This window comes from Haliotis rubra, unplaced genomic scaffold (assembly GCF_003918875.1).
Source record: "Haliotis rubra isolate DU_JTF1 unplaced genomic scaffold, ASM391887v1 Scf290, whole genome shotgun sequence".
Classification (NCBI taxonomy): Eukaryota; Metazoa; Mollusca; class Gastropoda; order Lepetellida; family Haliotidae; genus Haliotis; species Haliotis rubra.
In genome coordinates, this window is record NW_025766958.1 from 1,021,163 (window position 1) to 1,047,862 (window position 26,700).

Here is a 26,700-nt window from a genome sequence, read left to right on the forward strand (position 1 = left end):
TATAGTGTCAAAGCTGTGATTTTATTACTGTGGCATCAGGTGAGGCCTTAAAAAAAAATAATGTTGTGGTTCCGATTACCCGACCGACCCTTGAATTCTTGTGACGACCCTATTTCTTTTTAAGCGGTATGAATAAAATAAGCTTTCAGATACTGTTGTTTTTTCCCAGCACCAACAGACATCGGTCATTCTGATAGAGACAGTCGACATGATGGCCGCAAGCTTGATTAAATAAACATTTACACATTAATAAATGTGTTACTAGTTTGTACTTCACTTCTAAAAAAGATGTAACTTAAAAAAAGCCTTACCTACCTACCCTAAATTTTAAAGAGGTGTAGTCGGAACCACAACATATTTTTTATTTGGCCTTATGGTGATTGAAAAGAACACTGTCTCTAGTGATCTCAATTTCAATTGCTGATACAGCTGAAATATTTGATGATTGGCATAATACACCAACAAACAAGATTTCCGGTGCTGTGCAATGACTCTGCCTTTCTCCCACTTTAGTTTTCTAAGGTCATTTTGGTATTTGGAACGTGTTTCATCACAGGCCAAATATTACATTGTGGACTAAATAATTTTGTCAATGTTCTAAAGCACGTTTTCCAATGTATGTCCATGTTCAGGGGTGAAGGAAGCGACTGAGGCCTTCAAGATCTGGAGACAAGCCAAGGAGAACAGAGAGCAGATGGAACAAGAGAGAAATGACAAGAAGCCAGCTCCATTCAAGTTCGTCAAAGTATGATCGCTTCGCTTGAATTAACCTGTAACAGAGGAATGTTTTATGTTGAGCTTACAGAAGTCTTCAGTTTTGTTTTTTGCAGTGATACTCCCTAAGATGTATGTGAGACCTATGATCATTTGGTTGATTTCCAAATTTGCTCTGTCTATACGTCTTTGTCAGCACTATACCAATGCTTATGGGAAAGCTGGCATGCCACAGTGTAACAATAATAGTGTTCATATCAGCATGAAATCATCCTTAGTCCTACATATTCGGTGGGGAAGCCTAGTGGTTAAGTTTTCGCTCGTCACGCCGAGACCCCAGGTTCGATTCTCCACATTGGTTCAATGTGTAAAGCCCATTTCTGGTGTTCCCCGCTGTGATATTGCTGGAATATTTCTTAAAGCGGCATAAAACTAAAACTCACTCGCTCACTCCCTTAGCTGTTGTGTGAAGTATTTCTTCTCATTGAAGTAAGTGATAACATCCACTCATGGTGATTCGTTGGCAGGATTTGGTGTAACAATTTGTGACCTACAGCTTGTTCAGCTTGACCTGATCAAGTGAATACTAATGCATTGCATGACCGTGTCACAACTGGTTCGGTCTATTATTATCAAGGGGTGCACCTTTGTCAGTTGATTGTCAACATGTCCGAACAACCGAGACAAGATCGCCGTTTGACATCTCTGTGTCGAAAAATTGTTAGCAATGTCCTAACTTTCTTTGAAAAAGAAGCTACAGATAGTTTAATGTTTCTGATTCGGGCTGTAACGAATCCATATATGCACGCAACATTCTTTGCTCCCCTATTTAATGAAGTTAACTCGACCAGCCGTTTGTGCCATTTGACCTCCCAGGTCATGCATATGTAGAGTAGCTCCCCGTCAAGCTGAACAAGCTGTAGCTGTTGATGTGTCAAATCTTAAATTGATCGTTACTGTCCAAAGTAGAAGTATTTACCTTAAATTTCGACATAACTTCTTTCCAGGCAAATGTTCCCATTGGAAACGTGATGGTCCATAAAGCAGAGTTAGCGAACATCCCAAGGTGTGAATGCACTCCGGACATGCCCAATCCCTGTACCATTGAGGCCAACTGCCTGAACACAATACTCATGTACGAGTGCCACCCCTCAACGTGTCCAGCAGGGGAGAAGTGCCAAAACCAACGCTTTCAAAAGAGGCAGTATCCTGAGTCAGTAAGCTTCAAAACCAGCAGCCGAGGATGGGGTCTGAAAACACTAGAAGATGTCAAAAAGGTTCGGGATTGAGTTGTTTCATATTGATAGTGATAGTCATTGTCTCGTAGTCCCTTTCAAATTCAGAGGTGGAAGTGCTTCTTGGCAGTCAATGCTGGTGTTGAGATATGACTTCCTGGATCAGGGTCCCATTTCAGAAAGTTATCGTTGAGCTACGACTGTCCTAAGTCAATGTTACAGTATAGGAGGTATGACAGTCGTAGGGCTACGGTAGATTTCTGGAACGGGGCCCAGGTATTCTGACTCAGTGACCTGATGCCCAGTAGAATTCCTAGGTTAAATTTTCCAAGCTTTCCATTCTGCTACGTTACTTGATTGGTCAGACCAGGGTGCCGTTGTACAAAACAATCTTAGCGTTAAGGTGATCATAACTCCCATACCTGAGCATAGACTTACTACAGTCTTAGCGCGCTAAGGTTGTTTGTACAACGGCACACAGGTCCCTTTCTTGATTGCATGTCATTATGATGTGGGTTGTTGCTCATATTATTTGTCACTTGGCTGCCGGACTAGACTTCATTATGCACAGGCCTGCTGTCATGTAGGTGAAAATATGACAGAGTTCAGGGCTACAGATAAGAGGCGTACAGGCGTAATGTACGCCTAAAAATTATGAAGTATGACATGATATATGATTTCAAGCGTATCCTGTACTCACATAAATACCTTTGTACGTCTAACATATGTGAAGTTTATTAGCTGAGAAGTTGTTTAATATTATGAATAACAAACCACATCACCGGCTCGCTCACACACAAATATGTCGGTACCCCTTCAAAATTCTCAGTACACCTCCACTTGTAATATTAGGTATAAGTACATTCACACCCCTGAAAGTTATCTGGAGCCCTTGAGTGCAGCATAAAACTGTTTAAACATACACTATAGCTAGTTTTGTGTTTCATATTTTCTCCATTTATTTTCTTTAAATTCTGAGCATGGTCTTTTCATCTCCCTAAAAGTTCATCACATAATTTTTCCAGGGTCAGTTTGTGAATGAGTACGTCGGTGATCTGATCGATGAAGAGGAGTGCAAGAGAAGAATAAAACAAGCTCATGAAGACAACGTCTCCAACTTTTATATGTTAACTCTTGATAAAAATAGGTATGCATCTCTTCAGAGTCCTGAAAGGGGTTCATTAAGTATCATAGCCAAGTCATGCTTGTCATGCTCAAGGTCCGGGTTCAGTTGCCTGTTCAGGTTCTTGTGTGCCTTGCTGTGATATTGCTGAAAACTGACTACAGCCTTACCCAATCTAGCCCGGTCAACTTGCCTTTTAGAACACATCAATAATGGTCAAAGGATGGTATCAAAGACGTGATCCCCACACACGTAAACTTAAAGTCATTGAAATATTTAGCTCTGATAATGAGCATAACCCCATCCTAGAGTGTAAAAATACTATTTGATTAAAGGAGTAAAAATATAGTTTGCCTTTATTAAGATGGAAATTGCAGCTTCTGATGCTTTATTGCAGAATAATTGACGCATGCCCGAAGGGTAATCTGTCTCGCTTCATGAACCACTGCTGTTCTCCTAACTGTGAGACCCAAAAGTGGACAGTGAACGGTGACATCAGGGTAGGGCTGTTTGCTCTGAAGGATGTCCCTGCAGGTGAGTCTCTACTTCTATAACCCGTGATAAAACAGGATTGGGTTGTCAGGCTCGCTGACGTGGTTGATACGCATGCTCATGCTGTTGTTGATCACAGGATTGTCTTTTACTGACTCGATTATTTACAGAGCGCCGCCATATTGCTGGAATATAGCTGAGTGCGATGTTTAAAAAAGAAAACCAAATTAAATTCTATGACACCTACAAACCAGCTTTTCTGCATCATTTTTAATAGGTTGATGTTAACATTATGGCATTTACTACTTAAGCTCACATGATATTTTGTGGGACATTGTGCCTTCAATCTTGGTTTGGACTGCTGACTAATTTCGCAGACTGAGTGCTGTTAGTGCAGATCATTTTGGGGATTATGGGACTGTACAGGGCCCTACTACAGCGCTATGATAGCTTTCTGAAATTGGGCCCTGTATCCTCTGTGTGTCGTTAGTGACTGCAGTTCAGGTGATAACGTCATCTTACTGAAGTTGTCTTTGTACATGTGTTCTTCCAATAGGCAGTTGGGTAGCCTAGTGGTTAAGGCGTTTGCTCGCCATGCCAAATAAACGGGTTCGATTCCCCACATGGGTACAATGTGTGAAGCATATTTCCAGTGTCACCTGCCGTGATATTGCTGAAATATTGCTAACCTAATTATTGATCCCGTCAAATGCTAAGAGTTCTTTTCTATTTATCGACCACCATGAATCTGAAATTATAACTATTGCAGGAGAAACAAATCTTTCTTTGAAAGTTGATCCTGTAACCTTTTCTTTTTGGCATTATGAACTGCTCATTTACATGCGATTTTTAGATGCTGAAGTCAGTAATGGTCCTCATTTAAAAAGCTACAACGCCTCTGTACTAATTGGCTCATTAAAAATGATCTCTCCTGTGGAAGGTTTGTTTGATCAAGCTGGAGCTTGACATCAAATTTGAGTAAGTGGTCTGATTTTCAGGATACTGGATGCGAGAATTGAGTACAATGTTCACTAATGGTGAAAAGAATATGGAGTTTTCAGTAGTTTCACCAAGTTATGTTTTTCTGGCCTGAATGTTGATCAGGTGAGAACAGGAAATTGTTGTTTTCGGTTTCTGAATGATTCGGTGTCTGTGAAAAGCTGCATCTGAGTGTCTATGAGGAAGTTATCCTTTGCTCTGGAAACAGTCACTGGTACACCTTTACACCCTCTTATGTCCATCCTTCCAGGATCTGAGCTGACGTTCAACTACAACCTGGACTGCTTGGGTAATGACAAGAAGACCTGTGGCTGTGGAGCTCTGAACTGCAGTGGCTTCCTAGGAGTCAGACCCAAGGTAATATACCAAACAACACCTCCCCAGCCACGAGTATGTACTCAGAATTATCATTGGGTATGATATATTTTCCCTGGGGTGCTCTGCTTAAAATGGTGTTGCAGGAGACTTCTATTCTTTTTTTCATAGAGATTGTCCTTGGGGTACATGTATGCATTTTCTGTGGCTGAAAGTGTCATGTGACAGTTGTATCAATGTTTTAATAAAAATATTGTACAATAAATAAAAATCTTTTTATCTATTATACGGCCCCCACCACGTGGAGTTTCCTCCCTGCTACGCATGCGCAGCCAACCAGGTAAGCACCTAGGCCTGTATCATCATTTCCTTCTGCTGTCACTCAAGTGTTTACACGTATTTACAACCTGAGTTACAAGCTGATTTATTCGTGTAGAAGAATTTCTGAGACTTCAACAACTGTATGTATGGTCTTTATTCGTTCTTGAGAGAAGGGCGGCGGATGTCCTTTTCTGTAAGGATTTGCGAGAGGTGGGAGGGGAACTTACCCAGGAGGTCCCCCCCCGTCAAAAGCCAAACAAGCTAAAACTAGGTCGTTGCATAAGTCGCATTCCCAATCATCCCAATCTAGTGGTTTTGATATGTCAATAATCACTCAATTGTTTCAGCAGCATATGGACTCCGTGAAGTCCCTTGTTCATGAGTCCGTTGGAGGTCTCCGCCAGGAGTTCCTCACCCACTCTGAACAGGGGACCGGGGGTGGGACCGCCGAGCCCGGCTTGATTGTTTGCCTTTGGCTCCGGGTCCAGACGCTTCGGCTACCCCGGAGGGGGAGGGTTCGCTCCCAGTCCCCTCTCGGTGCTGGCGCAGGGTCTGTTGAGGATTCCTGGGGTTCCGGTCCCTGCGCCACCCTGCCCCATGAGAGCGGAGGAGTTGGACCTGCCCGGTCTTCCTCCTGTGTCTCGGGACCGGGTTCAAGTAGTGTGTCGGTTGCCGGAGCGGGGAGTTCCTTCAGCTCTTCCCTTCCCTCGGTGTCTGGGGCTCGGCCTCGTTAAGAGGTACCAGCTGGGGACAAGTCTGTTCTTTGTTCGGTGGTTGACTAGTGCATGTTCACTTCGGTCGCCCTCGAAGGAGGCTCGGCTTCCTCAGCTGCAGCTCCGGCTGCCAAGCAAGGGTGTTTAGTTCCACCGTTTGCCCTAGCGGGCGCCCCCCTGCAGCACACATACGAGACTTATGAGGAAGTCTACCTGAATGCCATGCAGCAGGTGCGGGTGGTGATCCATGAGGCCTACCTTTCCTCTATTCAAAGGTCGGCTCTGGAGGCAGAAGGGAGCACTGGGGAAGTTTCCCCGCATGTTGTTTAGCTTCGCCAATTGTCCGAAGTGCAGGCCCACCTGGCGCGAGACTCTTAGCGGTCTGCCGCGTCTATGGTGATGTGCGCAGTCATGGGGATGCTCAAGCTGTGGCTGTCTACGTCCCGTTGCTCGGCAGCGACACAGCAGACCTTGCTGGCCCTTCCGTTCCGGCTGGGAGCGACGTTGTTTCCGGGGGCACAGCAGGTCATTTGGGAGGCTGCTGCCACAGCTACCTCCTTCAAGGACTCTAAGGCCTTGTTGGAGCAACCGCGGGCTTCTCGCTCCTGCGCTCCCGTAGCGGGTTCCTCCTCCATCCCAGTTCATCAGTTCGTCTGCAAGGGACCACTCACGCCATCTTGCCACACGTCCCAGTGGGGGGCCCGGAGTGGGAGAAGGCTACCAGCAACACTTGGGTGCTATCCACCGTCAGTGTCGGCCATCTCCCACTGTGGAAGCGATGCCCGCCAGAGTTCACCGGCATACGTCTCCGGTGCCGTCATGTCCGGTCAGGGCGGGTTTACTGCAAGACGAAGTTCAGGCTTTGCTGGACAAGTCTGCAATAGAGCGCATACCACCGGGCGAGGAACAGGCGGGATTTTATTCCACTTACTTCCTCTTTCCTGAGAAGGATGGCAGATTCTGTCCCATTCTCAACCTCAAGGGGTTGAATTGCATGCTAGAGGTTCCATCCTTCAAGATGGAGACACTTCGCTCGGTGACCTCTGTTCAGCCCGGCGATTGGCTTACGTCGACCGACCTAAAGGATGCGTATCTACATGTGTCAATTCATCCCTCGTTCAAGCAGTACCTCCGGTTCTCTTACGATGGGATGGGTTACCAATTCACGGTGCTCCCCTTCGACATATCCACTGCCCCCAGGGTGTTCAAGCTCACGTTAGTGCCAGCTACCCTCGCAAGGTCGCAAGGAAGGCGACTGGTTGCTCAGCGCTCTAACTCAGCCAGCGAGCCTAGATTCTACCCACAAGGTGATAGACATTCTAGTTCGACTGGGGTGGATCATAAACCTCAAGAAATCCGACCTGGTACCCACCCAGGACTTGGTTTTTCTCGGGGCGCGGTTCACAACTCACAAGGGTCTTGTCTCCTTGTCGTCCGACCAGAGTACGGGAGATAGTGTCTTCGTTCCTCTCCCAGCCCCAGACACCACCGCGGACTTGGCTCCCTCTACTGGGTCATATGGCGGCAACTATCTCTGTAGTGTGGTGGGCGCGGTTGAGGATGCGCCCTTATACAGCAAGCTTTGGCGAGTCTGTATGCTCACTCGGAGGATCTGGAGCAATGTCTCACAGTCCCCGGGTGGTTGTCTCCTCACCTTCAGTGGTGGACCAATGTTGGGAATCTCTCCAAGGGGATCCCTTTGGAACTCCCGACGCCAGCTCTTACAGTTCAAACCGATGCGTCCCTCACGGGCTGGGGGAGTGTTCTGGGCAGTCTGTTGGTGTCTGGACTCTGGTCCGAAGCCGAAGCCCGCCTTCACATCAACGTCTTGGAACTGAGAGCTGTGCGGTTGATTTTCGAGCGCTTCCGGAAGCATGTTCAGGGCCAGATGGTTCGTCTTCAGTTGGACAACCGTACGGCCATGACTTACATCCTGAAGCATGGCGGCACGGTGTCCCTAGCGCTCCTTCGGAAGACGTTGGAATTTCTCCTCTGGTGCGACCAGTGCAACTGTCACGTGCTTCCTGTTTATCTCACGGGGCTGGAGAACGTGCGAGCAGACGCTCTCTGGCCCCGCACGAGTGGTTGCTCGACCCGCAGATATTCTGAGTTATCTCCCAGTTGTACAGATCGTTCCAGGTGGATCTGTTTGCATCCGGCGGGACGAATCAGATACCTGTGCTCTGCTCTCGAATACCGGACCAGAGGGCGTTGGCTTCCGACGCCTTCCTGCTGGATTGGACGGGCAAAGTGCTCTGGGCATTCCCGCCGCTACCACTCATTCCCCGGGTCCTCTCCCAGCTGTCCACCCAGCCAGCTCGGCTACTTGTGCTACTGGCACCACTATGGCCGTCACAGAGCTGGTTTCCGGTAATTCTCAGGTTACTGGCTCAGCCTCCTGTTCTATTACCTTTGCAACCAGACATTCTCACTCAGAACGGCGTGCCATACCCCAATCCAATGATTCAGTGGGTGGCTTGGCCTCTGTCAGGTCTAGCCTCGAAGCACGCGGACTTCCTGCAGCAGTTGCAGACACAATTCTGGCTTCGAGGCGGGATTCGACGAACTTTTAATATGAGGATAGGTGATCCCGCTATGCGCGCTGGTGTTCAGATAAGGGAATTGCAGATCCCTTTTCTGCGGATTTAGTCCGAGTATTGGAGTTTTTGCAAGCTTGTTTGGAAGAAGGCTTGGCAGCTTCGATTATTCGTGGCTACTCCACGGCTATTTCCACTTTTCACACCCCTGTCGATGGTGCTCTTCTGGGGCAACAACCTCTTCTACGGCGCTTTTTAGCTAGCGTGGATCGGGTTCGACCTGCTGTCAGGCGAACCGGCCCACCTTGGTATTTTGTCAATCGTGCTAGATTGGCTGTCCGGTCCTACATTCTCACGTCTGTCGGCTATTTCCATTCAGTTGTTAACATGGAAGGCCGTAATTCTGGTGGCGATAACATCTGGGCGAAGGGTTGGCGACTTACATGCTATGTCGGCAGACCTGGTGCTGACTGTGTTCCATCCAGATCGTGTACTTACCGTCCGAAGATCGATCACGCTTTCCATGTGACAGCTCCTATCGAACTTCCTACTCTTACTCAGCCTTCCACATCGGGGACTTCTGCAACGAGCACTCACCCGTTGACTGTCCGTAAGACTCTCAAGGTCTATATCACGCGAACACAAGGGATCCGTACAGGTACCCATCTGTTCTGCTGTTACGGTGGCGGGAAGGCTGGGATGCCGGCTAGCAAACAGACCCCATCTCGCTGGCTTGTATCGGTCATTTGTGCTGCCTATCAGGCTAAGGCAAGCCTCCCCCTGAGGGGTTGAAGGCTCACTCGGTCAGGGCAGTGGCCACAGCAAAGGCTTTTGCATCAGCACTACCCATTGACGAGATATGCTCTGCCGCTGTTTGGAGCAGGCCTAGCACTTTTATCAGGCACTAACAGCTCGATACACATTCACGTGATCGTGCACGTTTTTGCCGTTCTGTTCTCTCGAGTGGACAGTGTCCTGTCATCCTGACCAAGTGAGCCTTGGTTATCTGGACAGTTGACGCTGCTTTCAATTGTGTATTATTGATATATCCGCTGTTGTGTTATCTAACTCCTTTCGATTCTCTCCAGAGCTTGTGGTCGGTTGTGAGTTGGTTTTTCTCCCTTACGGTGTTCTCTAATAGATCATGATGTGGGCAGGGTTTTTACTTTCGCACTGTGTGCGAATTGATGTGCTTAACCTATGAGGTCGGATCTAAGTACTTATCCCCCCTGTTGGTTACCCTCCCATCATGCCTCTCGCGGAAGCTTCGGGACACGTGACAGGTGAGGATTGTGGCGTCTGTTACATTCTTCCTAACGATCACTATTTATGTGTACTTTGACAGAATTCCCTCCTCCCTGGCCTCCGGTCTTTGGGAATGTGAAGTAATGCATATATGTACCCCAAGGACGATCTCTATGAAAATGAATTAGCTAAACCTGTAGAGGTTTCCAATTCTTTGAAGAGAGTCGTCCTTGGGGTAGGGCGGCCCACCTCCCCGCAATTCTGTTCACTGATTTATTCAGCAGAAGGAATGATGATACGGGCCTAGGTGCTTACCTGGTTGGCTGCGCATGCGTAGCAGGGAGGTAACTCCACGTGGTGGGGGCCGTAAAATAGATAAAAAGATTTATATTTATTGTACAATATTTTTTATTAAAACATTGATACAACTGTCACATGACATTTTCAGCCACAGAAAATGCATATATATATGTACCCCAAGGACGACTCTCTTCAAAGAATTGGAAACCTCTACAGGTTTAGCTAAATTTACGTTTGATAAGTTTGTAAAATGCTGCCTTAACTGACACATGATGTTACATAACAGACAGCCATTTGTGTTTTATCTACAATAAGGGATTTGTGGTGCCTTTTTATATGTAAATCTCTGCAGTGTGGGTTTGTGCATGCGTATGTGTGTGACTGGGTGTGTGCGGTTGTGACTGGATGTGGGTGTGTCCGGCCGGGCGGTGGGTGGGTGTAATGCATAATTGTATTTTCGAATTTTTCTGACAGGTCACTTTCTTTGTAATACAATGTTAATCTTTCTACATATTGTACATCCTTGTACATAGAAAAGTGATGATGTTTTCGCTGTGCTGAAATACATCCCTTGGCCTTACCTGGATCTAGTGATTTGTGGTCTGTCAGCACTATAACTCTGCTTGTAGTTTGACCAAAATGATCCCGCTCCTTGGTAACCAATACTAATCTCAACACCTTGTTTTAGACGGCAGCAGCGGTAGCCAACGAGAAGCGATCAAAGGAGCAGCAGAAGAAGAAACGCAAGAGGAAGAAAATGGAAGTGAAGAAGGAACACGAGGATGAATGTTTTAGGTGCGGAGAAGGCGGCGAACTTGTCATGTGCGATAAACCCAACTGTCCGAAGTCCTATCATCTACAGTGTCTCAACCTAGCCAAACCACCACATGGTAAGATTATACTGGGTCGGAGGTGGCTTGGGTGGTTGTGAGGTTGATGATGAAGATTTCCCCCTTTTCTTACTAATTGGATCTCATCAGCATGTCAGAATTTGTTTAATGAAGCATGTTGTTAACTATGGTTATTCTTTTCAGGCTTTACAGAGAAGATTTTGAAAAATAGCATTTTTATTGCCATGTACAATATACTTGCTGAAAACTTTTCAGAAGCTCAATAACTTCAAGTTAGTCAGGCATTGAATTCAAATTTCTTTACTTGGGAAATTCTGAAAATGATATTTGCTACATTAAGTCAGCTGGAAAATCACAGGAAGTGCTTTCATATACTAAACTCTATGCTCAACACAAATCGGGCATAATTTTGAATTTATATTCATGTAATGTATTGATTAGGTAAACATTGTTCCTTGCAATTCAATGGTGTGGAAAATGAAAATCTGAATCCCAATATTGGTCAATGAAGACAACTAAAAAAATACCTGTCTGGAACAAACAACTGTGTGAGGATTCCAGGCATAAATAGGTCTCCAGTAATGTATTGGTGTTGTAATGGATCAAGGGATCAGACACGGCTATGACGATTGTCATTGTGTCAACAGCTCATATCAAACATGGATTGTCTGTTCCAAGTTTGATAAACTACCTCTGTCATGATATAGCAGAAATATAGCTGACTGCCGTGTCTCTAGTTCTAAGTAGTTCAGGCATTAGTGTCTACTATGTAAATACTTCATGTGTTATATACACTACCATCCTCCATCACTCATGAATACATTTAGTAGTATGTGATGGGTTTGTTTTTAGGTCAGTGAGGAATTGAAGTCATGAAATGCAAACATTCCCTAGTGCATGTAATTTATGGAAACTTTCTTCTGCCTTTTATTGAAGTAATTAGTAGAGGTCGTTAGAACTGGTCTTCAGCAACCCATAAGAGGTGACTAATGCGATCAGGTGGTCAGGCTCGCTGACTTGGTTGACACATCTCATCATATCCCAGTTGAGTAAATTGATGTACAAGCTGTTGATCACTGGATTGTTTGGTCCAGACTTGATTCTTTACAGACCGATGCCATATAGCTGGAATATTGCTGTGTGTGGCGTTAAACAAACGAAAGAGGTTGTTAGGCAGTGACACATGGTGCACAAGAAAAATTGCTGCTGTAAACAACTGGTTGGTTGGAGTGGTTGCTGATTCCCACTTTGAACCAGGCGGTTGGTCTAGTGTATAGAAGACCCGTGAAGTATTGACAGTGTCTTGACTTTTGAATAGGTAGAATCCCCTGTACTGACATGTAATATTGTGTTGTGTTCCAGGTAAGTGGCTGTGTCCGTGGCACCACTGTGACATCTGTGGCAAGGTGGCCAAGAAGGTGTGTTCCGAGTGCCCCAATTCATTCTGTAACTGTCATATTGAAGACAACATTTTCAATTTGGATGGAGCTCTCGTGTGTTTGGACCACAGTGACATTCTCGAAGGCAAAACGTGTGGTCCTGTAGACAATATGTCTGAAACATCGGCAAGTGATTCCTATGTTGATGCAGCCTCGGTGAAGGATGACAAAGACTTTGCATGTGTCAAAGACTTTGAAGGCGAAGAAATGGACACCAATGTCAAAAGTGAGAAGGAGAACTCAGTGAAAGAGAATTCCATTTCCCGAATCTGTACTGAAGGAGAGTGACAATAAAACTCCAGTTCCACATCCAGCCAAATCAGGTTTGACTGTTGAAAGAAAACCACCCGTGGGAAGTTACCCTCGAAATCTTCCCCAACAACAAGAAAAGCGAAAGTATAAAACTGTTGTGAATTCGGCCCGTAAGGCCAACATCCGTGCAAAGTTGCCTACGGAAAATGACAACGGACAGAAAGATGACAAATCTACAATACCTAAAGCTAACTCAGGAAACAGCAAGGGTCGAGGACGGCCGAAAAAGAACAGTGGAAATGCATTGCCGGATACAAATATTAAGGACGGGCTGCCGGTTGCACCATTGTTCGATGATAGTGATGATGAGCATTTTAATCTAGTGATTGACATTCCCAAATTTTAGACAACTTCACTTGTTAATAGAATCACTCATAGGTTTTAAAGCCGTTTTACAGCAGTTGAATCATCCAGTATGGAGGTCAGGGATTCAGATCTGACATACATCTGAGATAACAGAACTGGGGCCTTGAAAATCAGACCCCATTTGACAGTGAGGAGTAGGAAATGACAAATGAACTAACATTGTTCAAATAACAGTTGTAGAGAAGATAGTATTTATCCTCAATTCACACCAAACATCCATAGATACTGGCCAGTGAGGTACTGAAGTGGCAAGTGTTTGCTCGCTACACAGAAGACCTGGCTTTAGTTCCCTTGGGAATAACATGGGAAGCCAAGTATTTGGCTTCAGGAATTTCTTTAGGGGTGTAACGCAAGCTCCACCTCATCAGAGCAGTAAAAAATATTACTTTATTACGCTCTCTGCTTCAGAGAACAACAAGGTCAGAAATTATAGAACTCTGAAGGTGGATAATTTAATAAATATTTTGTCTGTACAGCAAAATTTTGCACTTACTAGGCAATTAATTTGTATTAACATGTTTTTGTCAACAGCAGCTATACCTTCTACCCCAAGAACATTTGTCTAATTTGTACATAGCCCTTGCTGAAGAGTGAAGTTCAGGGCCAAATTGTCTTATGTGAGTCATTGGCCCATCTGGTTCTGCTATCTTCAGTTACCATGGTAACTGTATCCTATTCAATCACCATGTTTCAGTACCTTGACAATGTCAGGCTAGATTTTAGAAGTTAATTTATTTCCTAGGCATAGAATACTCATTTCCATTGATAGTGTTTTGATTTTCAAGGGAAAATAAGCAGAGGATGGGTATATATTGCAATGTTGGTCCCAAAAGAAAGGAAGTATTCTCCAGGATATGGTACACAGTTGTTAGTATTACTTTGCTTTTTTCAGTAGAAGCTGAGTGTCAAATTGTTTCAAGGTACTGTCACATGTTTTGTCATACAAACCCATTTGCATTGAAAAAACTCATTTTAATCTGTGTATTATAGTGTTGATAGTGTATGAATATGTACTTGTATATTTAAGACTGAAGTTTCATTCTTCAAACGTAGATGAGATGATTCCTGGTCATTTCTCATTGACAAGTCACGCATGAACAAAAGTAATTGTCTGAAACTGTGTGCCTGTGAACAAATTGTCATAGTTATGTCTGTCTTTTTCTTGAAAGGACAAATTTAGTTGTAATTTGCCTTTCAAATAATTCTTTGATTTTGTAAGGCTGTTCTTTCTCTATTTTTAAGAAGACCATGGTATTCAGCATCTTTTGTAAAGGTCAATTGGTTAAAATCTGATCATTCTTTCCTCAGTATTTTCTTCATGGGTTTAGCCTTGTTTTTGTTTGAATGAAAGGACCATGTTAAATGTTTTGTAAGAATATGTGTTCAAAATGCGGTATAACATATACTGCCCTTACGGGAGCAACACTGCTGGGTTTCTATACTGTTCATGATCAATATAAACGTCAGAATTGCACAGATGATGAATTATTGTCATCCAGTCAGTAATATCTGAACATCTCTACCCTTTTCTTTGGGCTTAAAAATTTGAATATATATTTTTCCATGCCAATTTTAACAAATTTAGTGCTCTGAACATATAAGAAATGAAATATGATAAAGAGTCCACCTGCCCTGCATTCTTTGTTTAATGCTCTCTCTCTGGTCACAAGGGTACAATCTGAAACTTTTTGACGGATACGTTTGAGATCTTTTAACTTGTACCGTTCAAGCATAACTTTTCATGCTGAAGACCCAAAGTCCAAAGACTTAATGTGAATCTGAACTTGGTGATCCTGGGCTAGAGTTTTTGAAAATGAAATGTGCCCAAATACATAGAACAGATGTAGAGCAAATTTTATGTTGCATTTGAATTCATTGTACCCAGTTCTTGACGAGAAGTATAACGGTCCTGTAATGAAAGTAATTTTGAAATTCCTACAGCACTTGCCACGATTTCCTAACTTCACAGGACTCTGATAAATCCTATACAGACTCTTTAGTGTAAAACCCTACAATTATTCGAATTTGCTACCTATGTAGGGTGTATTCATATACCTGATGTGGGACATCTTTCCATGAGAAAACACCAATTCTATGGGTAGTTTCATGGAAGTATAATTTGAACTTTCCGCCCATTTCCTAACACTTGTATTATTTTGTTCTTGGATACAATGAATCAATAATGTGCTCTTTGATGTTAAGTAATGCAACATGTAAACTGTAGGCAGGGTTTGAAAGTCAAGGGGACATTGTCATTATGTTAAAAGTTATCTATGGGGTCTATAGATTCAAATACCACTGAAGACCTGAAACACCACACAAGTCCATGTTAACATTGATGAGGGAAAATAGGTAAATATACCAGCTTCACGAAAATCAAGTATTTGAAATTTTAAAGGAAGCTGGCATTCACTCCCCTCCCCTCCTCCCATTGGAGGAATGTTGATCTTCATCAGCTGCTGAGACTGCCTTTGTATGTTTGTTTCTTACATGAACAGTGCACTAAGTTTGTTGAATAGAGTAACTAGTATTTTTCTGTGTAACAGTTGGTAATAACCGTGCATCAACTGAATAAAGGGTATGTCTGTGCCAGCATCCATCTTTTTTCACATGTATATAAAGCAATATTTAATTGTCCAGGTTGGGGTTTTATCCAGTATCAGCAATGGAAAGATTTCAGAACAAAGTATTTGGATAAAACCCTGCCAGTCCTGGGGAGTGTACAGTTTCTGTCAATAGTACAGCTGACCTGTCCGACGTGTTAAAACAAATTTTGTTCAATGTTGAAAGCCCTAAATATTTTAGTTCTTAAGCAATGGATCATTATGATGACATAAGCATGTTTCTTGAGAAATAATTTCCCAAGCTAAAATGGATATCTGAAATATATTTTCATGGCAAGTTGAATATGTCCAAATTTGACAAAGGTTTGTAATAATATTTACTGATCCTTAAGAAAAAAAAACTTCAAACAAATTGCTAAATTTCTTCCATTGGTATGAAAAAATGGAGGGAAATTTTTCTCATGAAACAGAAAGCATAGATCTGGAGGGCTTGAACAGCAGTCGAGAGAAACACAGGTTCATGAGCAGCTAAGTCCGGAGTGCTTTTGTTGAAGGCACTGAACTAAGTTATCTGGAAGTAAAGGGACCAAAGGAGAACCATGAGGTAATGAGTTCCAGAATGAGGAAGCATAGATCCAGAGACTGGTTAACCTGGAGACTAACTTAAGAGTGTCATACTGTTCTTCTTGAAAGAAGGTCTGCTACTCATGTAATTTGCTGACATGTAACGCCTGTATTTTTGTTGGATGATGTTATTTGCATATCTCTCAAAATGGCCTAGTTGCAATCCTGTGGAATTAAGATGTATAGAGTCCTGCTAGATTTAAAGTCTTGTTTTGAACGGCATCACTAAATTGCTTCCGGATTTGAGCAAAGTCTGTATTTTATCTCATGTCTTTTTTCAATGCTTTCCAAAGTGTGTGAAAGGATTAGAGAAGTTGAAATTAAATGCTGTCGGTGGTCCTAAAGCTTTCTGGGGCAAGTAATTCATGGTTTTAGTTAAGTGTATATCTTTGTAGTATTAAATTGTACATAATTGTGTGGTCAGTGTGAAATTCTCTTTGTCACACAAGGTCTTTGAAACTATAGTGTCTGCAAGAACTCCTCTTCCATCATGTGAACCAAGTAAAGAATCTTTGAGTTTGACACACTTCTTTGGCTCATGACAACCTGGAGGGATGCCAGACGTTGCTGAACTTTCTCGAGGTCTCTGCTTTTTAGCAAAATCAAGCTTGTTAATTGTTAACGTTTTAAAGCTCGTTGATTGCAGGGGCAATGCTGTCATGTTGGTTTGTAGACTGTGTAAAGAATGAAATAAATGGATGATTATGAAATAAACGATTGTTCTTGTATTTATGTACTTTTCCACCACAAGATCTGTTCCAGATGAAGTAGTTTTTGATTTTATCACATGGGGTACTAAACAGAAAGTGAGCAATTCACCCAAGTATCCCCCCCAAGTCATTATGACATTGAGTCCAGTTTGGGGGAATTGGTCCTCCAAACCTATGCTGTGTAGCAACTTAATGGATTTGTCAAAAAGGTTGTTGTTGGATGTATTGCACCCTGCCATTGCTCAAATATGTAACCACTGGATTGTTTGGTCAAAACCAGTCACTACAACAAACGGCATTGATGAGTGCTCTTACCACCAATTGATACATCCAGGCACTACGGCTGGCTGTGCACCCTGGTTAAGAGGATCCATAGGTTTTGAGGTCAAATCCTCTTTCAGTCATAAAAGTCCCCAAACTTTTAGGATTTCTCAGCAGCAGTAAAAGTGTTATCCAGTAATTAGTATGACGCCTCCACCCTCCAGAAATGATGTTGATATGGAACTACACAATGTATCAGGTTACTAAAAACAAAGTTTACCCCACTATTGAAACACTGCCCATATGTTCATAGACCAACTGCATGAGTATTAACCACATGATATAATGGATGGTGACAAGCACTGATGTTCAACATGGTCAAGATATGCAGTATGGGGGATAAGGCCGGGTGTATCATCTTATATTTGATGCTATCTCTACATTTGGCCTCGAGTACTCTGTGAGTGTGCCATTACACTAAAAGACTGCTCCTATATACTTACCACCATGTAGTAGTAGTGATGTGACCCCCTCACCCCTCCATGCTGCCCAAGAGGGGGTCACTTTTACATAATGATGAATCAATGTACCTCAACTTGACAAGTACAATAACCTGTCCTTTGACTGATCTGGTTTATTATGTAATTAACAGTCATGTGGGAAAACACATATTGCACTATTTAATATTGTATGAATATTTACAAATAAGTAACATCTTTATATCATGATGGCCAAAGTCTTTTCTTCATTATGTACAGCACTGTTGCAAAAAAGAACACAAGAGCAAGAAATATCAGAAGTCGGTCTGTGAGTTCTCTGCGTCCATACTTGGTAAGAAGGCGCCGAGAGTTCTCAATGTGCCCGCCCATGTTGCGGAACTCATCTTGTGTGTCCGTCACAGTCTTCGAGGATGAAGCTGGGGAGAGAAGAAGATGATTGCACATGTGAAACAAACCCAAACACTGCCCAATGGGGTTTAACAGCTGGGTAGAGAAAACCCATCATGTTCTCTACCAGTATGGTGTTCAATTACAATGGTATGGAGATGATACCAGTGAGCTAAAGAGGACAGGCACAAAGCACTGTGCAATATTTGCCACAACATTTTTTCAGTGAAGATGGGTGAAATGGCACATTACTGCATGCTTCATCAAACATGAAAGATCATGTTCGGACTTGTCGACAGTTCTTACATGTTTTGAAATGACCATATTGAGCTGAAAGTGCATGTAATGAAACCTAACCTGATGATGACTGGAAGCACCTACCTAACATGGTCATGCTGAGCTCACTCTGCTCCAGCTGGCCTGTCAGCATCTTGTTGAGGCTCATGAGATTCTCTGTGATGTTGCCGGCGGTCTTAGCCAGGGTTTCCTTGTTGCCCTTGCCTCTGTTACAAACACAAGCATCAGACCGGTGAGAGTCTATCCTTGGTACCCTCATCTCTAACAAACACACTGTCCACATGTTCCATTAAAATACATCTTTTACACCAAAACACCTCTCTGCAAAAACATCTGAAAAACCCACTGCAGGACAATCAGGGTAATTTAGGGTGTGAAGGACAAGGGTAATTTGGGTTGTGAACCCACTGCAGGACAATCAGGGTAATTTAGGGTGTGAACCCACTGAAGGACAATAAGGGTAATTTAAGTTTTGAACCCACTGCAGAACAATCGGGGTAGCTTAGGTCGTGAACCCACCGCAGCACAATCAGGGTAATTTAGGTTGTGAACCCACTGCAGGGCAATTTGGGTTCTGAACCCACTGCAGGACAATCGGTAATTTAGGGCGTGAACCCACTGCAGAACAATCAGGGTAGCCTAGGTTGTGAACCCACTGTAGGACAATCAGGGTAATTTAGGGCATGAACGCACTGCAGGACACTCAGGGTAGCTTAGGTTGTGATTCCACTGCAGGACAATCAGGGTAATTTAGGGTGTGAACCAACTGCAGGGCAATCTGGGTAACTTAGGTTGTGAACCCACTGCAGGGCAATTTGGGTAATTTAGGGCATGAACCCACTGCAGGACAATCAGGGTAGTTTAGGCTGTGATTCCACTGTAGGACAATCAGGGTAATTTAGGGCATGAACCCACTGCAGGACAATCAGGGTAGTTTAGGCTGTGATTCCACTGTAGGACAATCAGGGTAATTTGGGGCATGAACCCACTGCAGGACACTCAGGGTAGCTTAGGTGGTGATTCCACTGCAGGACAATCAGGGTGATATAGGGTGAGAACCCACTGTAGCACAATCAGGGTAATTTAGGTTGAGAACCCACTGCAGGACAATCAGGTGAATTTAGGTTGAGAACCCACTGCAGGACAATCAGGTGAATTTATCCTTTGAACCCATTTCCTGTTGACTTTGGGTAGTGAGTTACAGCTTCTTTTAGCTATCTTATTAATGATAAGCATGGGAATATGTTTGGTTTGATGCTGTGCTCCAGCTATATGATGGACGTTTGTGAATAAACGAACCAGTACCAGACAATCAAGTGACTGACTTGAGCATCAATTGGTATATGCAGGACAATCAGGGTAATTTAGGCATGAACCCACTGCAGGATAATTTAGGGCGTGAACCCACTGCAGGACAATCAGGGTAGTTTAGGCTGTGATTCCACTGTAGGACAATCAGGGTAATTTAGGGCATGAACGCACTGCAGGACACTCAGGGTAGCTTAGGTTGTGATTCCACTGCAGGACAATCAGGGTAATTTAGGGTGTGAACAAACTGCAGGGCAATCTGGGTAACTTAGGTTGTGAACCTACTGCAGGGCAATTTGGGTAATTTAGGGTGTGAACCCACTGCAGGACAATCAGGGTAATTTAGGGTGTGAACCCACTGAAGGACAATCAGGGTAATTTAGGCTGTGAACCCACTGTAGCACAATCAGGGTAATTTAGGGCATGAACCCACTGCAGGACAATCAGGGTAGTTTAGGCTGTGATTCCACTGTAGGACAATCAGGGTAATTTAGGGCATGAACCCACTGCAGAACAATCAGGGTAGTTTAGGTTGTGATTCCACTGCAGGACAATCAGGGTGATATAGGGTGAGAACCCACTGTAGGACAATCAGGGTAATTTAGGTTGAGAACCCACTGCAGGACAATCAGGGTAGCTTAGGCTGTGATTCCACTGCAGGACAATCAGGGTAATTTAGGGCATGAACGCACTGCAGGACACTCAGGGTAGCTTAGGTTGTGATTCCACTGCAGGACAATCAGGGTGATATAGGGTGAGAACCCACTAGCACAATCAGGGTAATTTAGGTTGAGAACCCACTGCAGGACAATCAGGTGAATTTATCCTTTGAACCCATTTCCTGTTGACTTTGGGTAGTGAGTTACAGCTTCTTTTAGCTATCTTATTAATGATAAGCATGGGAATATGTTTGGTTTGATGCTGTGCTCCAGCTATATGATGGACGTTTGTGAATAAACGAACCAGTACCAGACAATCAAGTGACTGACTTGAGCATCAATTGGTATATGATGACCTGCATCAGACAAGATACTGTGTATGACCACTGCATCCATTTAGTAAAATGTTACAGTAGGAAATTTGGAACTTTATTCTTTCCTGGAATCTTCACGAGACCCTAAGGTGTGTCAAGATGAAACCAGGGATATCAGGTATTGTCTGTGTCGATTCAACACTCCTCGACTCCCAACATTATTTGTATCCAATTGCCTCTGTTCACCCAGCAGAAAATGGGCGCCCGGTGGGATAAGTCATGTGACCATAACCTTCTAGCGCCTAACAGACAGCTTGGGTTATCTGGGGTAACAATGTTCTGTGCTATTCATTGTTAGTGCTGTGAGCATACCTGGTGTGGAGTTTGGCTACATAAATAACTTTCTTTTTTTTTTAGCTTGATAACAATGTAAGCATCTACATCGAAACGTCACTCAACGCAAATAAACCAGAAGTTGTCATCCATAAAGTTGTATGCTTCATTTACATAAATAGACACATTATTATTATTATTTCTTAGATGATACTTTAGGCTGCTAACTAACTTTAGTCTACCTCTTTGTAAATATGATCTCACCTCTGCTTAGCTGACATTCCACCTGACAATAGCTGCTCTTTGGACCTCTTCTCTATCATTAGCTGCGTTGTCAGGTTCGACTGTCGCAGGCTAGTGATAGTGCTGGGAAGGACAGAAGAGCATATTACAGGAAGGGGTTACAACTTACTGACAGACAAGCAAAGACTGTTTTGGAGATTTTTTTACAGAAGTTCATGAACAATTCTGATATCTCAGAAAAATATTACTTTTACAATTTCAGGAGAAAAAAAATACCCTGACACAATAGAATGCCCCTCAGTGCCCCTGAAATACAAATTTGTAAATATCAAAGTTTATGCCTGTACCAATTACCTATTACCAATGACTTATAGTAATACAACGTTGTTATCAAAGGTAAACACTGCTGACAAACTCATGATGAATTTGACTCATCATAGCAATACCCACCTGGACAGTGTTTGCCGGTGGTTGTCCACATTTTTTAAAATGGCCTCTCTGTCTGAATCTTTGTCTTGTTCTCTTCCAAGTTGCTCCAGTTCCTTCAGGAATCATTAATCATAGGATTAAATTAACTAAGAAACTTTACTTGCATTTAATACGATAAAAAAAATGAACATTATCAAAACAGTCATCATAATCATCATCATCATCATCGGTTTTATATCCATTTGTTTTTTAAAAGTAGTATTTGTTTTGGGGAAAGAAGATACGATGGTTTATCATCATCATCATCATCCCAGTGTTTGAAGGTAACAGTGATCCTCGGTATCCTAAATCTTCAACTTTTACATCAGGATTATGACCTTCAACCTGAATTTTTCACATCTGCTTAGTCATATACTGATCAGAGAATGGTGTACAATGACAAACAACACTGAACATTTGGCCAGGTTAGTTGTTGAACTAGAACAAGCACAGGGACCTTGTGTGCCCCAACACCCCAGCCTAATCGACATTGGAATCAATACCACTGGACACAGTATAGTGCATAGTGAGTGAGTATAATTTTACGCCGCACTCGGCAATACTCCAGCCGTATGGCAGCAGTCTGTAAATAATCAGCTCTGGACCAGACAATCCAGTGATCAACACCATGAGCATCGATCTACGCAATTGGGATATGATGACGTATCAACCATGTCAGCGAGCCTGACCAACCGATTCTGTTAGTCGCCTCTTACAAGAAGCATGGGTTACTGAAGATCAATTCTAACCTGGATCTTCACAGGTTGGATACAGTATTAATCTGAATTACTGATTTGGGTTTTACACAGCTGTTAGTGATATTCCAGTAACATCAGGTTGGCATTCACCACCAGAAATGGGCTTCACATATAATACCAATGTGGAGAATCGAAGCCTGGTCGTCAGTGTGAAGAGCAAATGCTTTAACCACTGGTCTACCACTACCAATCTTATCTGAATGACCAGGACCCGGTTGTATCAAACTTTAATGAAGCATTAACGTGACATTAAACGTTCATTAACTAATGTATCATTAAATTCTGTTGTACTAACGTTTTAATGATGCTCTGTTGTCATTAGTGCGTCATTAACTTAATGAAGGTCCTGGGGTATCATTAGAGCGTCATTAAACTTCCTGGAAAAGTGAACATTAAGCCAGAATTTCGATTTTAGCGCACTGAATCTACCTACAGCTATAAAATTACACAGAAATGTAGAGTATTAAATGTCAGTATCTCGTGGTATAAACTCAGTTTGAAAAGTAGACATTGCTAAATGTTTACTAATTTTGTTTTATGCGTTAAAACAATAAATTTCTCTGCTTTTATCGCACTGATAAAGTACTGTGCTACTATATTTTCAATTTGGGATCTTTCACGGAAAGTGTGAGCGAACAAGATTCTGCCTGATACCTGAATGACATAGGTATGTATTTAATTAGTTTGTGTGCTTATATAACGTTATACACTCAATCTTAAAAGTGACTCGCGCAATATGTGTTGAAAATGGATTTTCCCTATGACGTCAAATGGCTACATAAAGGTCACACGCTTATAAAGATAAGGGGCCTCACTCCGGTATGCTTAATACTTAGTCATTGTAACTCCGATCACTTAGCGAGAATTTGCTGTGAATAAGGACACAATATCTTCGTGATGTTTTGTTCACAGAATTTATCGAAAAACAATGATACTCAAAACATTTGTGACAAGCCGCACCTAGCCAATGATTATATGCCATTGTTTTGTCTATAACACAACATAAACAAATTAAATGAACAAGACATATCCTTTAAAAAACGTGTGCATATATACATTTCATGAAATAAATAAATCATTTTAATTTATTAAGTCACTTTACTTAGTTTAAAATACTAAATGTTGATAATGAAATTAGTTTCATGAAACCATATGTGAGCGACACGCATAAAAGTATACATTAAGAATACAAGTGTAATCCGCGGGACAGTGTGATTGTGTTTACTCTTATTCAACCGACCTTCATCTCAAAGAAATTGCCACATATGTCCAACAATGTTGATGTATGACATCACTACCGATGACCGATTTCTCATGAAATGCATGACCGTGGATATGAGTGCCCACGATTTTGCGAGGGAACCTTTGTCCATAAATGTATGATGTAAATGTCGGAAACATTCTGACTATCTGCGATATGGTTGTTTGTTTTATTGTTTTCATTGAAAATGTCAGAAATGCCGATAATTGCCTATGTCGTTCTCCATGATTTTAAGTCTCACATGGCCATCGCGCTGCACAGAACTTTCGTATGAATATATCAAATTTCAGTATTGTATCTGTTTTAAGTTTTCTAGTTCTTGCTACGATACTCTTTAGTGCATTTTCTAAAAATACTGAGCTCATGCATGCTACTGAGTAGACAAACTGATGTCTAAAAAATTAGAAAATGCTGCACAGTATAAAATCTGATTTTTTGCTTTGTTTATATTTCTAGCAAGCAGTGTGTAATGAGCACAACGTCCGTTTTCACACCCAATATGTTTAAGCTTTTTCTTAGACACTTGGTTTTAGTGACAAAGACCATTTGGAATTTGATTCTAAAATGTATGAGGAAGTCAGCGATGCATTTGTCACAACTGAATATGAAATATACATGATGTTATAAGCCCTATGACTGGCCTTAGCAAAACTTGATTTTGTAAACACTATCCAGTATGGCGTCAAGCTCACTTCGCGATCGTGTTCGTGTATTTTCCAAAACATCCCAACTGATTCTAGGTTTATCGGTGACTCTTCAGAATTATTTAGGCGTGTTTCTTCACAGCAGTCGAAATGTTTGTTTTGTTCGAGGGGTTTTAGCCCTAAAGATGCCATTTTGACAGGCGACCGAGAGTAACACTTACATTGATACAACCGGATCCAGGTCACACTTCATAGCAGCAAGAGTCCCTTGCACAAAATGATCATATCTCTTGGTCAGTATTAGAGCATCAGAGTTATGATCATTGTTCCAGTGGGAAACTCTGAATCTCATTTAAAGAGACAACACACACACCACTGAGGATCTATTCTGACCAAGAATTACATCTAGGCAACTACACATGACAGGTATTATAGAAGATACATACATTCACTTTTCCACGTAATTTGGTTATCCGTTCTCGAGCTTGAGCATTGAAATCCTCGACATCTTGTGTTGTTTGAGCATAATCTCTTATATCCTAGAAAAAGAAGTTATCCATTAAATATTTTGAAAATGTACACTTCATACAGCAGTCAAAAACTCTTTCTATGCTTCAGCCAATGACTTTTGGGGATCAGTCGACATAGGTCAATGAAATATCTAATATGACGGCCAAACTGTAAGTACTTGGGAGTTTTTGACATTCTTTTGAGTAAGAACTGTAATTGAGTATGAACTATCTGTATGTACATTTGTTGGTGAGGCTCACTGAAATATGAAGAGTTGGAGGTCTAGACTGTGTGATCATTAGCATGATTAGAGCCTTCTACATTCTTCGGTGTTTGAACCTTTGTAGAGTGAGTAAACAAGACACTCTCAGGACACATGAAAATAACAGGCATTCCACCATTCAGCGAGGGACTTGATTAAATCAAAGTCTTACATCTGGGCCTCAATCATCAACTTCATCAGTTGGTCACAGCAGTTTGAGGACGATATTTGAGTGTGATTGTTTCTGGATTCTGGATGCATGCTCACAGTTTACATATACACAGGGTGAATGGAAGTAAACATGGCCAAGTGAATCAAGTTAGGTAATTCTTTGTTATAGTATGACTCAGGACTGCCCCTGTCCATTTTCAACTCTTGGTTTAAAAACAATGTGATTTTCCCCTGTCTGGGAATTTTCTTTTTTTATGGACATATTTTACATGTTTTTGCATGTTTCCTGGTCAGTAGTCATCAAATCATTTCCATATCAATATTGCACAGAAAAAAAGGAAGATTTTTTAATCGTCTGGACTGAAATGTGTGTTTGATGTAATATTAGATGGTGGCCTGAATCAAATAGTGTCAGCAGTTATTTTCAACAGTGTACACACATTTTCATTTGAGTACACCTCATTTCATGCAAACAAGCCTTTATATATTTCTATAACCAGATGCTGGCATGTATATAAAATCATGTAACTTTGCCTTGGAATGAGCATGTCATTGCCCAGCCTAAAATGGTCACAAGGCAAGATATTGAACAAACATGTATTTGTTATTCTTTATAGGTACGTCGAGTCGGCAAGTTCGAAATTTGTATACAATGTAATCACGTATCGGTTACAGTTTTATGATCAACCTGTATAATTGCTTTGACTTCAAGGTCTAGTTTGACAATTTCTTGCAAGCAGAGCCTGACGTGGATGTCTTCCGCCGCCATGTTTTATTTCGTCACCGCATTCTGGTTGCTGTAAATGATTTCAGTCTTAGATTATAATCAAATACGCTTTGTCACTTTACATGGATAACGTATAATATACAAAAACCGATAACCTAGTCTATGCAGTTGTATAAAGGAAAATGATATGATCAAATATATGTCGCATTTTGACATTTCGACCAGTTTACGATACCGGCTACTTCCGGTTTTGGCCACGTATATTTCCTTTCAAAAAGTTGTGTTGCTTTTTGGGGAAGATGATACGAAAAACTCAGTCACGGTTTCTCCACTGAATGTCATATTCATAGAAAACGCAACCAACACTTGGTATGAGCATGGCACGGTAAGAGTGTATTTCCTATAACATTTCTGAGTTAAAGAAAATTAGACAACAATTTTTGTCGAAATGTTCAGTTGCCAAGAATTACTCTGTTCCTCTCGTCACCTGCACATCTACAAGACTATAGCCTGCAGTACTTGTAATATTCGTTAAGCTTTAAGTTTGGACCAGATAAAGCAATTCATAAGAGGTTAATCATGTTAATGCTTCACAATAACCATGGTAAACAAACCATCGTACACAAACTGTCACTGTCACATTTGACAAGTTTTATTGCATTAGCTCTGTATACATCATGATGCATTGTAGTTTAGGTTTGAGTTTGTTTACCCCACCTATATACAACATATTATAT

The 26,700-nt window shown here is 42.2% G+C and overlaps 2 protein-coding genes across 2 annotated transcripts in view; one reads left to right on the top strand and one right to left on the bottom strand.

Moving 5' to 3' along the window:
* Positions 1 to 16,864, top strand: part of LOC124281930 (histone-lysine N-methyltransferase NSD2-like) — a 39,490-nt gene extending 22,626 nt beyond the window's left edge. Inside the window, 7 exon segments of the mRNA XM_046717936.1 lie at positions 633 to 745; positions 1,722 to 1,991; positions 2,975 to 3,096; positions 3,470 to 3,606; positions 4,814 to 4,920; positions 10,683 to 10,884; positions 12,208 to 16,864. Of these exon segments, the coding sequence (XP_046573892.1) occupies positions 633 to 745; positions 1,722 to 1,991; positions 2,975 to 3,096; positions 3,470 to 3,606; positions 4,814 to 4,920; positions 10,683 to 10,884; positions 12,208 to 12,572 (1,316 nt within the window). The 3' untranslated portion in view covers positions 12,573 to 16,864.
* Positions 16,865 to 17,788: 924 nt separating this feature from the next.
* LOC124281949 (vesicle transport protein SEC20-like) lies at positions 17,789 to 26,016 on the bottom strand. The gene is made up of 6 exons (XM_046717955.1): positions 25,925 to 26,016; positions 24,740 to 24,832; positions 21,613 to 21,704; positions 21,184 to 21,285; positions 18,390 to 18,511; positions 17,789 to 18,037 (listed from the first exon to the last, which is right to left on the bottom strand). The coding sequence occupies exons 1-6, from the start codon at positions 26,003 to 26,005 to the stop codon at positions 17,844 to 17,846; spliced, it is 684 nt and encodes a 227-aa protein (XP_046573911.1). The 5' UTR covers positions 26,006 to 26,016; the 3' UTR covers positions 17,789 to 17,843.
* Between the last annotated feature and the right edge of the window lie 684 nt (positions 26,017 to 26,700).